This window comes from Lipotes vexillifer, unplaced genomic scaffold (assembly GCF_000442215.2).
Source record: "Lipotes vexillifer unplaced genomic scaffold, Lipotes_vexillifer_v1.1 scaffold189, whole genome shotgun sequence".
In the NCBI taxonomy this organism is placed as follows: Eukaryota; Metazoa; Chordata; class Mammalia; order Artiodactyla; family Lipotidae; genus Lipotes; species Lipotes vexillifer.
The window spans coordinates 4,418,397-4,434,403 of record NW_006785816.1 but is presented as its reverse complement, the minus strand read 5'-3'; the positions used below and the strand labels follow the sequence as shown (position 1 = coordinate 4,434,403).

The 16,007-nt window shown below is 46.0% G+C and overlaps 1 protein-coding gene across 2 annotated transcripts in view; it reads right to left on the bottom strand.

Moving 5' to 3' along the window:
- The window catches only part of PRRX1 (paired related homeobox 1), a 73,384-nt gene extending 58,617 nt beyond the window's left edge, over positions 1-14,767 (bottom strand). Inside the window, exon 1 of one of the 2 annotated variants that reach the window (XM_007458135.1) lies at positions 14,283-14,767. In XM_007458135.1, coding sequence (XP_007458197.1) covers positions 14,283-14,523 — 241 coding nt within the window. In that variant the 5' untranslated portion in view covers positions 14,524-14,767. The remainder of the gene's footprint in view (positions 1-14,282) is intronic. The other variant, XM_007458136.1, reaches the window with a different exon arrangement.
- Positions 14,768-16,007: the final 1,240 nt, after the last annotated feature.

The following is a 16,007-nucleotide window of genomic DNA, read 5'->3' as shown; positions in this document are numbered from 1 at the left end:
TTTCCATATGTCGGAACTGATATTCCCAACAAAGCTCTGCTCCTAATCTCTGACTAATACCCACTGAGCGTGTTTAAGAGATGATCTGCCTCTCATCTATCATGTGCAGAAGGTACATGGTACCCTGCTTCTCTAGACAGCTAGCACACGTCTTGAAATAAACCGTCTTCAAAGTGCCTCACCCACAGTGACCCATTTTCTCCACATGCACCACAAGCATTAGCCATGCTGTTCTATTACAGAAAAATGCCAGGAAGATTTAATCGTTATTTGCTTGGCAAAAAATACATAAAGAGTCCTGGATGCTTCATGATATAGAAATGCAGTCTGTATGTCTTCCAGGTTTATCAGATTTCAAAGCCATACATATGAAAGCAGGTCGCGTATCAAACTGAGAACAGAATGTTTATCTTACTCAACTGGTTAGGAAATCTAAGTTGGCAAAAGAATGGCAACTTTATATATAATCACATTTAACTTAGTATTATTCATGTACAAAAAAATTAAGTAAACCCCACAGAAATCTCAGAGGAGTGGTATGACAGTGCTGTGTTAGAGATATTATACTACAGAGAAAATTTAACGTGATTGGTCTCCTGGAAACTTACTGGCTGTGTCAGGTCGGGGATAAGAAGTCTTGACAGCTGGTAGCCTAAGCATATGTCATATATTCTCCATTCAATTCAGTGTCTAAATTGGGGGTGGGTGTTTGTCTGCTTCAGTAACAATAAAGTCTTCAGTGATGGATGAAGCATGTGGAAATATGAAAGGTTGGTCCCATCTCAAAGTTTAAAAATATGTGCAATACTGTTTCATGCTAAAGAAGGGGAGGGTGGCCTGAAAGAGATGACCATAGTCAGGAACATCTGAGCCAGACTCCTGGCTCTGCCAGGAACTTATGGTGTGGTCTTAGGAGTGTCGCTAAAAATCCTAAGGCATCAGCTCTGAACTGTAGATCAAAAACGGATGTCTCCCTAGTCACTCGGTAAGTGACATGCTGTAAGACTGTGACTTTGGAGGATGGGAATATTCCTAATTTCAGTGACATTAAATGACCTCCAGCATGGATTGGGAAACCATATCAAATACATAACTGAGCCTGAACTTGTCAGAGAGGTTGTAGACTTAGAGAACAGGGAAAGGGCAAGCATTCAGGGTCTTTGTTTACATCATCTCATCATTCCAAACAATAAACCTGTGTGATAGATATTAATGTGTCAGGTTTTTAGATGAGAAAATCAAGACCCAGAGACTTGTCTAAAGTCAACCAGTAAGTAAACTGCAGACCCATCATTTAATATGGATTTGTCTAAAAACAAAGTAAAATGCTTTGAACCTCCTAGTGCCCCTAAATCTAAATTAAGTATTCTTGCTTTTGAGAGTTGGATATAAATGTATTGAAATACATTCTTGTTTTTGATCTTTATTTGATAACTTAATTTAGAAAAGCCTCCATTTGATTCCTTATGGTATACTAATGTACATAAATTTAGCCCTTTATTTCTCAAATATTTTCACACATGCAATGTCTTTTTGGCCTGCTACATTCCCATGAGGAAGATAGGCACAGTTTATAATGAAGTTATATGCCCAGTTTATAACGAAGAATAAGAGCCAGAGGGATTAAAAGAGATTTGTGCAGCGTGGCAGTGTGTCATGAAGTGGCATGCTGGGGTCCCCCTTCCTAACTCAGTGTTGTTTCTCTAGATAACAGTGTATCTAAAAGAATCTGGTTGACATCAAAGGTGGTGGGATACAATGAAAAAAATGAAAATGGGATCAGGAGAGATTCCTGATCAAGATTCAAGTCACTCAACAGTAGCTCACTAAAATTCTCCAAGCCACAGTTTTCTTATCTGTAAAACAAAAATAATTATGCTACCCCTACCTACTTCTTAGAATTGCCCTTATAAAACATAATAGCACTGGCACATGTTCTTAGAGTTTGTGAAGCAGGTTCATATTTTATCTCACTCTATCATTCCTATTATTAATGTTATTAATCCTTTAAGACAAGTAAGGCATCAATTTATACAAGTAATAAGGGAAAAGAATTAAGCAAACCAGCAGCCTGAGTATATTAATTCAGTTTAAACAATTGTACTTTTAAGGCTTACCCAAGCACAGCTGGAATTTCCTGGCTGTTCAAGGTAGCCCTGAATCTTCAAACACACACACACACACACACACACACACACACACACACACACACACAAAAGAAAAATCCAAAACAGTGCAGACAACAGATATTCTCATCACCCTGAGAAAGGAGAATGTTAGGGTAAAGGAAAAAAAAGATATAAATTTAAATAACACTTCATATATTCTGAGTAAAAAATGATCACGCACGGAAAAATCTCTTCTTCCCTGAGGGAAGCTAGAACAGACTCATAACAGTCAAACGTGCAGTGATATTATTTTCTTCTTCTCTTGTCAAAAGGGATTCAGCCTTTGAAATGTATGTAGCGAAACTGCAGATTTCAGTTTCGTGATTAATGAACCAAATTACGTTTTATTTCTTAAATGTGTTAAGGATTCATCCTGTGTTCTTCCCTCGAACTTGAGGATTAGAGCAGCTGAACAGCACATCTGGTTGTAGGCAAAGAGCTCTCTGGGTGGTTCTCCTTCTTTCCTCCTTTAAAACTAGGCAATGTGGGAAACTGCAGAAACTTTTATTGGGGAAGGGTGATTTTTAATCCTCAAAAATGATGATTACTCTCCCTGTTTCCCCCTTTTTCATGAGAAAGAGAAAGATTAATTTTTTAGCTATATCTAATTCATAATTTTAAAATTTTGTTCTGCATGATGTTATATCATTTGTTAATACTTTCCCTAAAGAAAATATTTGCATTCATCAGGCAAATGTTTCAACATCATTTTGCCTGGGAATGATTTTTACATAGACTTCATAATAACAATTTATATTTTCTCTGCAATTATCACTTTAAATAAGGGCTGGGGGACTGCAGACTTTCATATCTGGATAAATGCATTGTCTTTGATTTTTCTAAGTGCTTCCTCTTCTGCCAAAAAACACTACCGTGTCCTGGAATATGTTGCTATCCAACCTGATCATCATTCTACAGGGTACAGAGAAATATATATCATTTTCCTCCTCTTTTTTCTACAAAAGCATGTATGAGTCTTAAAATATTTAATAAAAGAAAATTCAAGATCCAGAGATCTACAATAATAGAAAATTTTCAGTCCCTTAAGATATTTTCTTCCCAACTTGCTTTGTGGCACTTTTCTTACTAAATCATGTAAAAATGATTTTTTTTTGAGCAGTAGCTCTCCAACTGTGGTCTTGGAATGTCCTTTAGGTATTATGCAGGCTTTTCCAATTTCAAAAGGAGACATGTGCTCATGTCTAGGGAAGGTTCCCAGCTAGAACAAGCAGAAAAGAAAAAGAAACTGTTTACTCTGAAGGTCTTTACTGCTGGAAATGTACCCACTGGAACTTGAGAACGCTGGGAAATAACTGTGATGTCACAGCTCTCATCATTCTTGGAGAACTTTTGTTTGTTGTTTGTGTGTTTGTTTAACTTTTCTGACGAGAGCAAGTGGGTTCAACGTGTGTGTGTTTTCTTAATTCGGGGGAAACACAGTCTTTGAAAAATTAAGAAAAATCAGCCATCAAGAATGTTGTACATGGTCTTGCCTGGTGGCGCAGTGGTTAAGAATCTGCCTACCAATGCAGGGGACACAGGTACGAACCCTGGTCCGGGAAGATCCCAAATGCCGCGGAGCAACTAAGTCCGTGTGCCACAACTACTGAGTTTGCGCTCTAGAGCCCGCAAGCCACAACTACTGAAGCCCACGCTCCACAAGAGAAGCCACCGCAATGAGAAGCCTGCACACCGCAACGAAGAGTAGCCCCCCGCTCGCCTCAACTAGAGAAAGCCTGCGCGCAGCAAAGAAGACCCAACGCAGCCAAAAATAAAAATAAATAAATTTATATAAAAAAAGAATATTAATACAAGCATTGTGTGAAAAATAAAAAAGAAATACTTTAACATCTAACTGTTACCTGTGTCTACCTCAGGGTGGTGAAATTTAGTTGACTTTCCCATTTAAACTTTTTAATGCAAAATAATACATTTTCTAAAATAAGCATGTATTGCACTTTGGTATTACTCATATTTTAAAAATTACTTGCATTAGAGATTGCGTAAACAGAAGAGCCATACAATACCTCCCTAAAATTATCTATTTGATTTATTTGCTTACTACAACTGTGGAATAAACCCCGCCCAAAAAAGTTTCTAATCTTAAGAAAATTCTCAAGGTAAATTAACAATTTAAAATATTTAGAAAAGAATTAAGCAGTACTTGTAGAGGAACTGATTATTCCTACAGTAAGCATTGAGAAAAGGGATTTGCTTGGTCTAAAAGAAGTAGACAAAGAAGATGTCACAAGGAGGTGATGGAAGCAGAACCTTGAAAGGTAGCATGGGTGGGTTTGCAAAAAACAGGCATGGAGCAAGGACATTTCAGATCAGAATCAAAGAAGCAGAAAAGAGACTAGAGCACATGTACTAGCCTAACTGGCGTGCTAGGGAAAAGTAGGGGAATGGTTCGAATCAGCATTTGTGTGTGAATGAGCAGGTTGCTGGGGCAGAGATAAAAATATAGATTGTAGGGCTTCACTGGTGGCGCAGTGGTTGAGAGTCCGCCTGCCGATGCAGGGGACACAGGTTGGTGCCCCGGTCTGGGAGGATCCCACACGCCGAAAAAAAAAAAAATATATATATATATATATATATATATATATATATATTGTAAAGAGTGATTTTAAAAAAGAACAGGACAAAAATTTGGTCTTGAGATAGAAAAGAATGAAAAGCAATTGTGAATTCTAAAGAAGAGGAGAGCCATGATTTAAAAATATATATATTTGTAAAAAATGCACTAGCATTCACTCATTCATGCAACCAATATTCTTTGAAGATCTATTATACCCACTCTGCCATCATGTACACATAGAGGAGGACAAGCATGGATGCAAACAGACCCATTTAGTTAGGAGGCTGGCTTAGCAGTGCAGGTGAGGTATTGTGAAGATCTTAAAAGGAGATGCATTCAAGTGATTTTAGAAGGTAAAATTGTTGGGATTTGGAGTTGGATTGGACAGAGGCATAAAGGAAGGAGTCAAGGATGAGTCTGAAGTTTCTGAGTGTTGCACCCACATGTTTTGATACAGGAAAACAGAAAAAGTTATGAGAGGATCAGACTGGGAAAAGGAGCTCATTAGTGCCATGTTTAGGTTGTTTTTGAGGTTGAAGCATTTTGTGCTGTTCAAATGGAAATGTCCAATAGGTAGATGCATATATAGATCTGCAGCTCCAAGGGGGGGGCGGGCCTCGAAGCTACATCCTGGGAGTCACTCGTATATAGATGGTTACTAAAATGGTGAGCCTAGAGGAGATCTCCAAGGCAAAGGGTTTAGAGTGGGAAGAGGAGGGGAGGGGGCCTAGTACTTATGCTAGGTTAGAAAGGCGATCCACTAAACTTAGGGAGCTCATTCTATCACCTAATAAGCATTTACTGAGCACAGACAACAGTTTGGCGCCTGTCCCAGTGGTATGTGACTGCTGTAATCCAGACCAGTATTTAGGAAAGTAGCACTGGTAGAAAATGGAAAGAAAAGTCACAATGTACATAATTATTTAGTGTCACCTCCCAGTTTGGATTAATGGTGATATATGTCAGTGTCCAGGTATAAAGATTTAGATTCAATGCCTGTTTCCACTAGAACTTTCAACTTCATATATTTATGAGTTACTTGAAAAAGAAGCAGAATAGTAACCAGCTTCCCAAACCTCAATCCCCAAGAAGTCTCTAACTGGCTATTATAAAATGAATCATCAGAGAGGACAAATACATGAAAATACCTAGTACATTACATATTTTGCTCAAAAGCCCTCTCCTTTCCTGAGGATTCTAGAACAGCATTTAAGAGGCTTCTGTGGCCTCTAGCATTAGTTTTCTCCACAGCACACAGATCTTGGACAGCCAGTTGGGGCACAGGGAATGAATGCAAAGAAGAAAAGGATGGTGGACAAGCTCAGGAGGCCAGGGCACTGGCTCCCTATCACTCGACAGACCCAAGCCAATTCTACCAAGATCTTTGCAGACTACCATGAATTTGTGTGGATAAATACAACGGAAACTTGATAAAACATGTTCTCTGTATATATCTGAAGTGCTGGCTAGGCCTTTCACTTTGCCCATAGTCAAGCTGATTGAACTTAGCATATCCTGGCTCAAAAATTGATTTGAGTTGAGCCCCTTGGCCTTTAAGTTGTATATCTCAATCGTCTTTGAATAGATTTGGCCTCTGCACGTATATTCAGAGTACTGGAAGAGTACCCATCTGTTTCTATGCTTATTTATAACTACACCACCTTCCAGCACTGTGAGGTCCTTTAAAATATAATGACATACTGATGATGAGAAATTAAGTGAATGGGGTGAATGTTCTTACTCTCAGACAAACGTTTGTGGGAAAGCAATTTCCCTTCCAGTTCTGGCCTCATGCTTCTGTTTCTAGTGAACGCCCAAGCTCAAGATTATCTTGGAAGGTATGTATAAACTACCATCGAAGCTACGAAGACAAAATATTCATTCTGTCAGTTTGTTGTTCCCAGCATTGCCTTATCCTGTTGACCGTCCAATGTCAGGGTGAGAAACAGACCAAGAGAGTAGAAGATCCCAAGTTGTACAAGGGTGTATCCTCATCTGTCCTGTAAGTCTCTTGAAACTCTTGCCCCAAAAGGGAGGGTCAGTGGAGGCCAGGAGTCAGATTCAGGGGTTGGAAATGGTTGTGAGTGCCCAAGTTGCAGGCACGCAAAAGACGGTGGGGGGGCAGCTATTGTTCTTCCTTTGAGGGGAAGAGGCTTACCCTAATCCTAGGGTCTAACTCTAAGGTGGCCAATGTTCTGCCCTATCCAAGGACTTCAGGTACTGAGGGCTTCTGCGGCAGTTTTGCAGCATCTCACTACTACTGCCAGCTCTCCGTCTCTCAGAACTGCCCCTCTTTCTTTAAATACTTGGAGTTCAACTACAGAAATGTCTCACCCACCTCCACAAGGACGAACCTTCTCCCTCCCACTGGAACCCAGGCATCAGCCCTAGCACCCACCTATCCAGGGTCATCTAGTCCCACTCTTCTCCTGTCACTTCCTGCTAACCCTGGAATACCGACCACCCTCGCTTCAAAGTAGAGGAAGGCACAAAGCCTACCAGCTGTGTCCATGTTTCCGTTAAAACGCATGTGTAGCATATATTTACGCGGTCCCCGCAGCGACTTCACGCTATTGATATTTCTCATCTTTTGCTACTTGTGTAGAGGGGTCTTCCAGCACGTCTCTCTCTCCCGCGGGAGTCCAAGGGTTTTTGAAGGCCGGGGTTAAGTTTCAGCCCCGACCTGATAGGAATGCGCCCCCTTTCGGCGAGAGAGAGCAAGGAGAGGCGCGTCTGGTAAGGCTCGCGAGTGCGTTCCACCTCGCCGAGCGCTGCGCCCCAGGGCTCCAGTGCCCCTGGAACTGGGAGGAAAAGGGCGGAGGTGGGGTGGCGGTTTTCGCATCTTCGTCCCGGCCGGCAGAGATGGAGAACATTAAAATCTAAGATACTGTGTCTTTATTTTACAAGTTAAAATTCTTCACTGAATTACTTCACTGAATTAATTCTCCCTCGCCCAATCTACTCCCTCCCCAACGTCTCCCGCCCCTCTTCCCCCAAATAGATGAGCGTCGAAGAGAGCCTGTGGTTCTGGCCGGGTGCGACCGCCATTCCTGCAAGAGAGTTTCGGTATAGTCTCTCCTCATGCGGCAGTTAAGAGCATTTCCAATCGCTTGCAAATAACTCCTTGAAAGTAGACAAAATAGGAACCAGAGGACCTGTCCTTGTTCTTTCTCATAACTCGGGCCTTGGGGATTCAAATTAATACACATTTTTCAAATGCATTCCTCATTTGGAGCTGAGTCTGGGGAAATCAATAATGGCAAAAATGAGGACCAAAGTTCTTGGGAATTAGAGCTCCCTCATTACGTGGTGCAGCAAAGCGACTAGGCTATGCAGTGCCCGAGAACTGCATTCTGGTCCTAACTCAGACCTATATAAATTCCTGTATTTGAGAACCCCGGGAACAGCAGAATCCTTGATTCTAGTTGTACTCAGACTCTTCTGAGAAGTCACTTGTGTTTGTGATTGATTTGTTCTGACGTGTTTCTTTATTTTCTTTCATAAAATTTCCCTAACCCACCACCATTTGTGTCTTTGTTCCCCTACCCTCCCCTAAAGTGGCTTGCCCCTGTAATCGGCTTCCCAGATATTTTTTCACCAAGAAAAGTGCTTCCAGGACAAGTGAAATGAAGTGATTTTCCTTTTTGTCTTAAACCTAAAATTGATATAGGCCATAATTCTCTGTACGACTACCTCCGTGAGGCTGCCTCACTAAATTAGACAAATGACAATGCCAAGAATCTACTAATATTCAGACCACGGTGGGGACTCCTTACTCAAAAACTTACGTTTGTTCGGAAAACAAACCCACTGACCCTGAAACACCGATGACTGTCCCTCCTTAGACGTCTCAGCAATGTTTCTCCGCATTTACTGATTTCATAACAAACAGCATTTAGAGAAAAGGAGTTCGTGGCAGTTTGTTGATATTATTATTACTTTTTGAGGTGGTTGGTTTTTAACTGAGTGTTGTTAGCCTGCTCACCAAACTATTTGATTTTACAAGAATCCAAATTCTTGTGGATAAATAATAATGCTGTTGACATATGCATCTTCTTTGAATTGTTGAAAAGGGAGTTAAAAGTGTACCCAAACTATGAGAGTGGCACTCGCCCCGCTTCAAATTAAAACCAAGAATTCGACAAAGAGCGTCCAATCGGATTACAATGGCGCGCAGGTAGTTCTGTAAATGTTTGGACACGAAGTGGCAACAGGGAGTTGGCCCCTTATCCACCCTCAGGGGGAAAAAAAAAAAAAAAAAAAAAAAGGAAGCCTTATATCCTTTTCTACAAATACACTCCCCCGATTCCTAAAAATTGTACTCCTTATGGCTTTTGCTGATTCCATCTCTCCTAAAGGGTAGAAAATAAACACATATTCTCAGAGCCATTGAAAGTCCGCACCGCCAGGAGCGAGAGGCACGCGGGGTTCGCCGCGCACGCACAGGCGCGCACGGATTTGCAACTTCCTCGTACCCGCGTCCCTGGCGCCCCCGCCAAGGAGAGGGGTTCTCCAGGAGGTGGAGGTCTGCTTTGACTGTCGGCCCTGCTGAAAGAGGGAGCAGGTAAACAGGATATGGGAGAGGAACTGTAAAAGAAACACATCTTTTAAAAGAAAATTCAAATGGGTCTAGGGATCCTCATCGTTGAAAATCTATAGATGTTATTTAAAACAAAAAGGTTCCCGGAGGTGTCTGCTGACCAGAGCGGCGTTCAAAATTCGGATCTGAGCTGATCTGAGCCAGTGGAATAGGAAGATCTCCTTGGCTCTGAAATTGCTGAGGTTTTCTCGCAGGGGGCTGGAGGGGGGTGACACCTTGTTGATTTGGAGATGATTTATTTACTCGTGTTGTAAAATCTAAAATGACGCCCCTGGGAAGACGAAGGAACTGCAGGGACCCGAGTGACCTACTGCTCCCCGTCTTGACGCCCCTACGCTCTGACCTGAGCTTGCCCGGGGAAGGTTAAGGTCGCCGAGCAAAAATGCAGGTTTGCGCGACGCCCAAGGTGCGGGAAAGGCGCTCCGGAGTCTTGGGCAGGGCCTCCTCAGTGAAGTGAACGGTGGAGCCAGTGACTCAGACTCACTGTCTTCTAGACCTGGGGGATCTGGAGCCCCAGGGAGTATAGGCAGCCGGGGCCTCGGACTTTAGAGGCTCCCCTCCCCGAAGCTTCAAACTCCAAGCGCCCTTCGCTCCAAAGCGGGAGGGAGTCACTAGGCGGTCAATTTCTCCGAAACGGTAAGAGGAGGCCATTATGCCCCTTGCTTCTGCATGTAAGGTAAACAGGATTCTCAACCTCTTTTCTGGACTTGACATTCAACCTTGGGGACTCAGTGACATCCCTTGATCCTGGATTTCACTGCCTCCTCTAAAGAGAAAAAAGTTCCAGGCTACGCTTAAAACGGTATATTTCGTTCGCTCCCTCCCCTGAATCGAGATAACTGAGGCCCAGATTCAGAGTGGCGGCACCGGCTCCAGGGCCCCAGGGTGGTGCCGCATAGGAAAATTTCTTGGCGCTGTAGGTGTTGCAAATATTGAGACGCCAGTGGAATTGATGTTCCGATGTGAATTCCAAGCAGGGAGCGCCCTGGAGAACGGTCCCGCTCTCCTGGGCGTTTCTCTGGCCTAGAAGAGTCAGCAGAGATGGGCCCCCGGGAATGTGGTAGGCGCATTGGGCGGGTGAGTCCTTCGCGCCGCGTTTACACCTCTCCCTTTGTGACAAATCGATTTCCCCGCGCCGCTGTTCTGCATTTGCATCCCGCCGTGGCCCGCGGTCCAGCTGCGCCCGGTGCACACTCAGAACAGCCTTGTGAATGTGTGCTAGTGTGCACGCGTGTCTAATTGACTTTCCGTCTACCTTTTTATGACTACATGTGTTTCCAGCGAAAGGTCTTATTAGGACAATCTGGTTTCACTAATTTAGAGGTTGGGAACGTGGAAGGCAGGCGCTTTTTTTTTTTTTTTTAAGAGTTTGCAGAAGTTCAGATTAAGAAATGACAGCGGGATGCACCGTCCTCCTAGAAGTAGGTCTGCCTATTTTTATGGCCTGTTTCTCTTTCCTCTCCCTGACTACCCCTGTTCTACCACCACCCCCTTCTCACTCCACACTCCCCCATTAGCCACTGGATTTCTAACCGTGTTAAAGAACCGTTTCTTTAAACACTTAAGATATTTGAACCGAGAAGTTTGAGGAATCTACTAGGCTGGGAGTATCAGTAAAAGGAGAAAGAAATCCTTCAACAGAGAGGAAAGTGGAGTGAATAAAAAGCGAGGGCGACAGAATTGTGGTGTGGAGTGCAGGAGATCAGCGGGAAGCCTTCACTTTGGACAGTACGTGGCTCCTCTTTGCTAAGATGGGTCCAGTTTGTAATTCAGAAAAATTTGCAGTATTAATGATCTAATATTGCAAGTGTAAGTAGAGTCTGTTTTACTTATTTCAGCTGAACAGAAAATTTAGGAAGGACCTGTTTCTATATAGCTCTAAGAGGAAAAGGTGTCTTTTAAATGTTCCTCGTCTCTGCAAAGGAGATTATGATTTCTCACTCTGGAGCAGACTCCCAGCAGGCTGCTAAAAGCGCCTGACTCTTGGTGCCCTCCGCTGTCCCTTGCAGCTGGCAGCCTAGCTCTAACACCCTGCCTGGAGACTCCTCTCTTCTCTGATTCACAGTCTGACCCTCACCGTCCACAGTGGACTGGAGGCCCAGCAGGGCTCCACTGGTCCTGACTTCTAGGTAGCTCATGACAGGTTCCTTGGCATCTCCTGGTTGGGGCCCAAGACTAAGGACAAAGGTCCTCCTGGACACTTGCTATCACTCAACTTACCAAACCCTCTTATTCTCATCCCAGAGATGGGGAAGGAGGTTGAGGAAACATTGCTTCTAAAAGCAACTGCTATTTGTTAGGATAGGCCCTGGTCATCTCCAGAAAGCAAGGCCTGTGGCATGTGTGTGTCTGTGGGGGGTGTTTGGGTGTGTGTGTTTTCTCGGCTACTTTCTCAGCCCCAGGTGTCTGTCCATCAGCTCATTCCCATCACCTCGCTCTGCATTCTGCGACCTCCTTCTGGAACTGTTTGTCTACCATTCGTCCTCAAACACCCTCTCCCCCAGAATCTGTTTCCTTTCTGGGGTCACTCCCCACTAGGCCTCCTTACTACTAGAAACTCTGTGATGTGCTCAAGTATCAAGCAGGCAGGTTCCCACAGGTGTCATCCCTTTCCCTCAGGACAAACGGTCCCCAACTCTGCCTGCTGCCCTTTGCCTGTCCCCAACCATCTCGCGGTTGTCATGTGCTCAACGCAGCCTTAGCTGCGCCAGGCCTGGGTCTTGAAAGAGCCATCCCTGGGCTGCCTCCCCACCACTGCGGCCTCACCTCAGCTTGGGGGTGCTTCCCAGCTGGGTTCCTCAGCCCAGTCTTGCTCTATACCCACTAGAAGGCCACCATGAACTCGAACTCCCCTCTCTCTGTGTCCACTTAAAGTCAAACGACAGGAACCGTCAGCATCTCTCCAGCCCTGGCCTGCGTGGGCCCTGGGCTTGCTGCGGCCACTGACCCTGGGCCTGCTTTACACAGCCCTCCACTTGCTTTTGGGGCAAAGCAACCCTGGCTGGTCTCCCTTGCCGCACCCTGATTTTCTATATAGCAGTTTCTTCACAATGTTGTTTTCTGTTGTGGCTCCCGCCTTCAGTTCTCCGAATAGTGACAAACGTTGTGATTAATAATTAGCCATGGCAAAAAAAAAAAAAAAAAAAAAAAACGGCAGAATTTGCAGAATTAGTGAGCTGGGTAATAGGCACATGGAAATTCGTAACACTATTCACCCTACTCTTTGTATGTTTAAATATTCCCTAGTAAAGTGTTTTAAAATAATATTATTTTGCAGTGCATTTTCTTGAGCTACAAGTGCCTACGCCTTCGGTGGTTGACTCATGCTGCCTGGCTGTGCTGGGCCTGAGCAGCTCCCCAGAAAGCTCCCCAGAAACCAGTAACCTCAACAAGGAGGCCTCTGAGCCTAGGCATTATCCGGGACTTGGGGACACAGGGTCTTCACTCCTCAGAGTTGCCCAGTTTTGCCCTAGTGTCAGGCCAGGTCAGACTCCCCATCACCCTCTGCCTCTGCGCGTCGTAGGGTGGATCGGCCCCAGTTTGCTTTTGGCTAAAAAACTCTAAGGGGAGCCCAGGCCTGGACCAAGGATGCAGGGCGAACAGCAGGCAGCCTGCGGTAGAGATGGGCTCTCCCTGCGGCCTGTTTCAGCTTGGCCCTCCCACCACTTTTCACAGGCCTTGCTTCCAGCTGTTTCTAAGTCCCGTTTGCTTTGCTATCTGTTTTCTGAGAATCTGACCTTGGCACTGTTTTTGGAAAAGCACAGAATTCCAGTGGACCCCCTGGTTCCACAGGCTCCAGGTTCCAAGACGAAATAGCAGTCAGCAAATAATGGCATGGAAAGGGATCAGCCTCATTTAAAAACTTCCAGCCAAGTTCTGACTCTAACAACCTTGTGTAGGAAATATCCAGCCCCATGTCACCTGTGATGAGCCAGGTGACAGGTCTGTTATAGACTCCAGGACGTATGGATACACTTGGAGTCACAGTTTTTGAGGTACAGCTAATAACGCGAGGTGGGATTTCCTTGGGGGCACGATACCAATCAGGTAGGTTGCGGAAGGGAGATTATACATGGACTTTTCTGGAAATTTTGGGGCCAGTAGGGAGAGCTCCTTCAATGCGACACAGTGCTCCTCGTTTCCCCAGCGCATCTCTCCCGTTCGGGCTCATGCGGGGCGGCAGCTCGGGTTTCACCCCTAAAGGACACTACCTTTGCTTCTCCTGAGTCTTCCCGTGTCATTCAGGCCTTTCATTCTACCGGGGGTCTCAAACCCTTATGCAGGTGTCCGCAACAGCCGGGGACAGAGAGTGGCTCCGGGGACAGAGAGCGGACCCGGCTTTCTAGCCGGGCGCTCCGGCGCCGCCTCTCCGGCACACCCGGCCTTCGGAGCCCGCGCGCGGTGCCGAGCCAGAGCAGCGCGGGTCTAGCTCGATTTACGCGGTGCCCTCTGCCACCTCTGTCCCGTCTGCCCTCCAACCCGCTTACGCCACCCGGAAGAAGCCCTCCGGACTCGACTCAGCATCTTTAACCCAATGCCTTCCCAAAAAGGGCGGGCTCCCCGAACTTGCTCCGCTCTGGGACCCTTTTCCAGCCCAGCCCCGTCGCCCCGCAAGCGGGAAGATCTGGCAGCCGCACTCGTTCGGGACGGCGAGGCAGCGCAGTCGGCCTCGGCGAGAGTCTGCGGCGCACAGAGTCCCTGACCCCAATCGCAGGGCCTCCCTCCAGCGTCCGCCCTGGCTCCGTCCTCCGCGGAGCCCTCCTTTTCTCATCCTTTTCCCTCTGTCTGTGACCGGCCATTCCTCCGGCCACTGCCAACAACCTCTCCTGGTTCCTGACTTTCTCCCCCTGGCCCCAGGCGGGCTCCAGCCGCCCAGCCCGGACCCCCGCCCTCGACCCGGGACACACACCCCCGCGGGCATGCGCCCCTCACTCACTGTCCTGTTGCGGGGTGTCGCTGCCGCTGGTGAGTCCCGGCGACTCCAGTAGGCTCCGGCCGGCCTCGCCCACGCTCTCGTCCGCCTGCGCCGCCACCATGTCCCCGGCTTCCTCCAGGTCTAGCAGGTGACTGACGGAGAAGTTCTTTTTCGCCTGCAGGGTGTCGAGGTTGCCCGGGCTGTCCAAGCGGCCGCCCAGCGCCGGTTGCCGCTCCAGAACGTGCCCGTAGCTGGAGGTCATGGTCTCCCCCTCCGATCCCACCCACCCCCCTCTTCCCGCTCGAATCAACACCAAACGCTGTGGGCGCGAGGGGGGAGAGGAGAAGAGTGGGGAAGAGAGGGGGGGAGTGGAGAGAGAGAGAGAGAGAGAGAGAGAGAGAGAGAGGGAAAGGAGGGGAGGAACAAAAAAAAAAGTGGAAGGAGGGCGGGGGACCCCCTTGTGTAGAGCAGAGCGTTCTGCACCAGCAGCCTTCGACAGCCTCGGTTGCCTTCCTGAGGCCAAGTCCGGCGGGGTCCAAAGAGATAATCCACACCAAAAAATAAAATTAAAAGTCACCCTATGTTCAAGTCAGGAGAAAAAAAATCCCTTCCAGCTCTCCAAAAGCGTCCACGCGCACACACTAAGAATAATAATAAGGGGGAGAGAGGAAAGGGGAGGCCAGCAGGGCGGGGGAGTTAGGCAAACAGAAGAACAGAGAAGAAGGGGTGGGAGAGAAGAATCAAAGTGGGTTTTTTTTTTTTAAGGTTAAAAAAGTTATTCCCAGGCAAGAGTTCAAGCACCAACAGAAGAAGGCTTGTTCCAGCTTTAAAACATCTTCAAGAAAACGTGTTCCCCCTCTCTGCACTCCTGTGGATTCTCAGGAGTGACTAAAGTTTCAGGAGGAGAGGGTGATGTCTTGCAGATGTATTGGAGAGCAGGATTCTCACTTTACTTTTCGTAAGGAAAAAAAAAAAAAAAAAAAAAAAAAAGGGCTCCAAGAGTCCGAAGGAGGGTGGTGGTGGGTTTCCCCGTTCCCTTCTCCCTCTCCCCCTCTTCTTGCTGAGCTCCTTTTTCCTTCTCAGTTGGATCAAGAAGCTCTCTGGCACTTCAAAAGGCACAAACTGGCATGCAGAGGAGGCCTTGTAGGGAATACAAGAAAATTGGAGACCCCTGGGAGGGCAGATCTCGACTTAATAGGAGCCTGTAATTACGTGGCAAAGCCTTTGTGTGGTGCCTGACGTTTTACAGACCCCTTTTCTCCATCACAATCTCCTTCTTCCTCCTTTCCCTCGGACCAAAAAAACAGTCTGATTAAGAAAACCCCCTTTGCCAACTTCTGAGCAAGAGAGAAGGAGAGAGGGAGGGAGCGAGAGAGGGAGAGAGGGAGGAGGGGGAGAAAAGGGAGGGAAAAGAAAGCGCAAGAGCCCCTTCAGATTTTTTAAGTAAAGGTCTAATTATCATTCCCCTGCGATAGTATCACGGGGAGAAAAGACAAACTGAAACCCATAGTCACTTCAAACGGGCTGATTATTTTGCTTCGGCATTAACTCCTCCAGATTTGTTTAAGATCCTGTTGGAAAATCTCATTTGCATGTTTTGATAACAGCTGCGGGGAAACTTGTTGGAAAAAATCCACAACTATCTCAATCAAAATTTCTTCTCCCTCTGCCTTTTTTTTTTTTTTTTTTTTTTTGTTTCCTGCTGTTCTAACAATTTTTGGGTGGTGGGGCTGGAAGGGGGTCTGA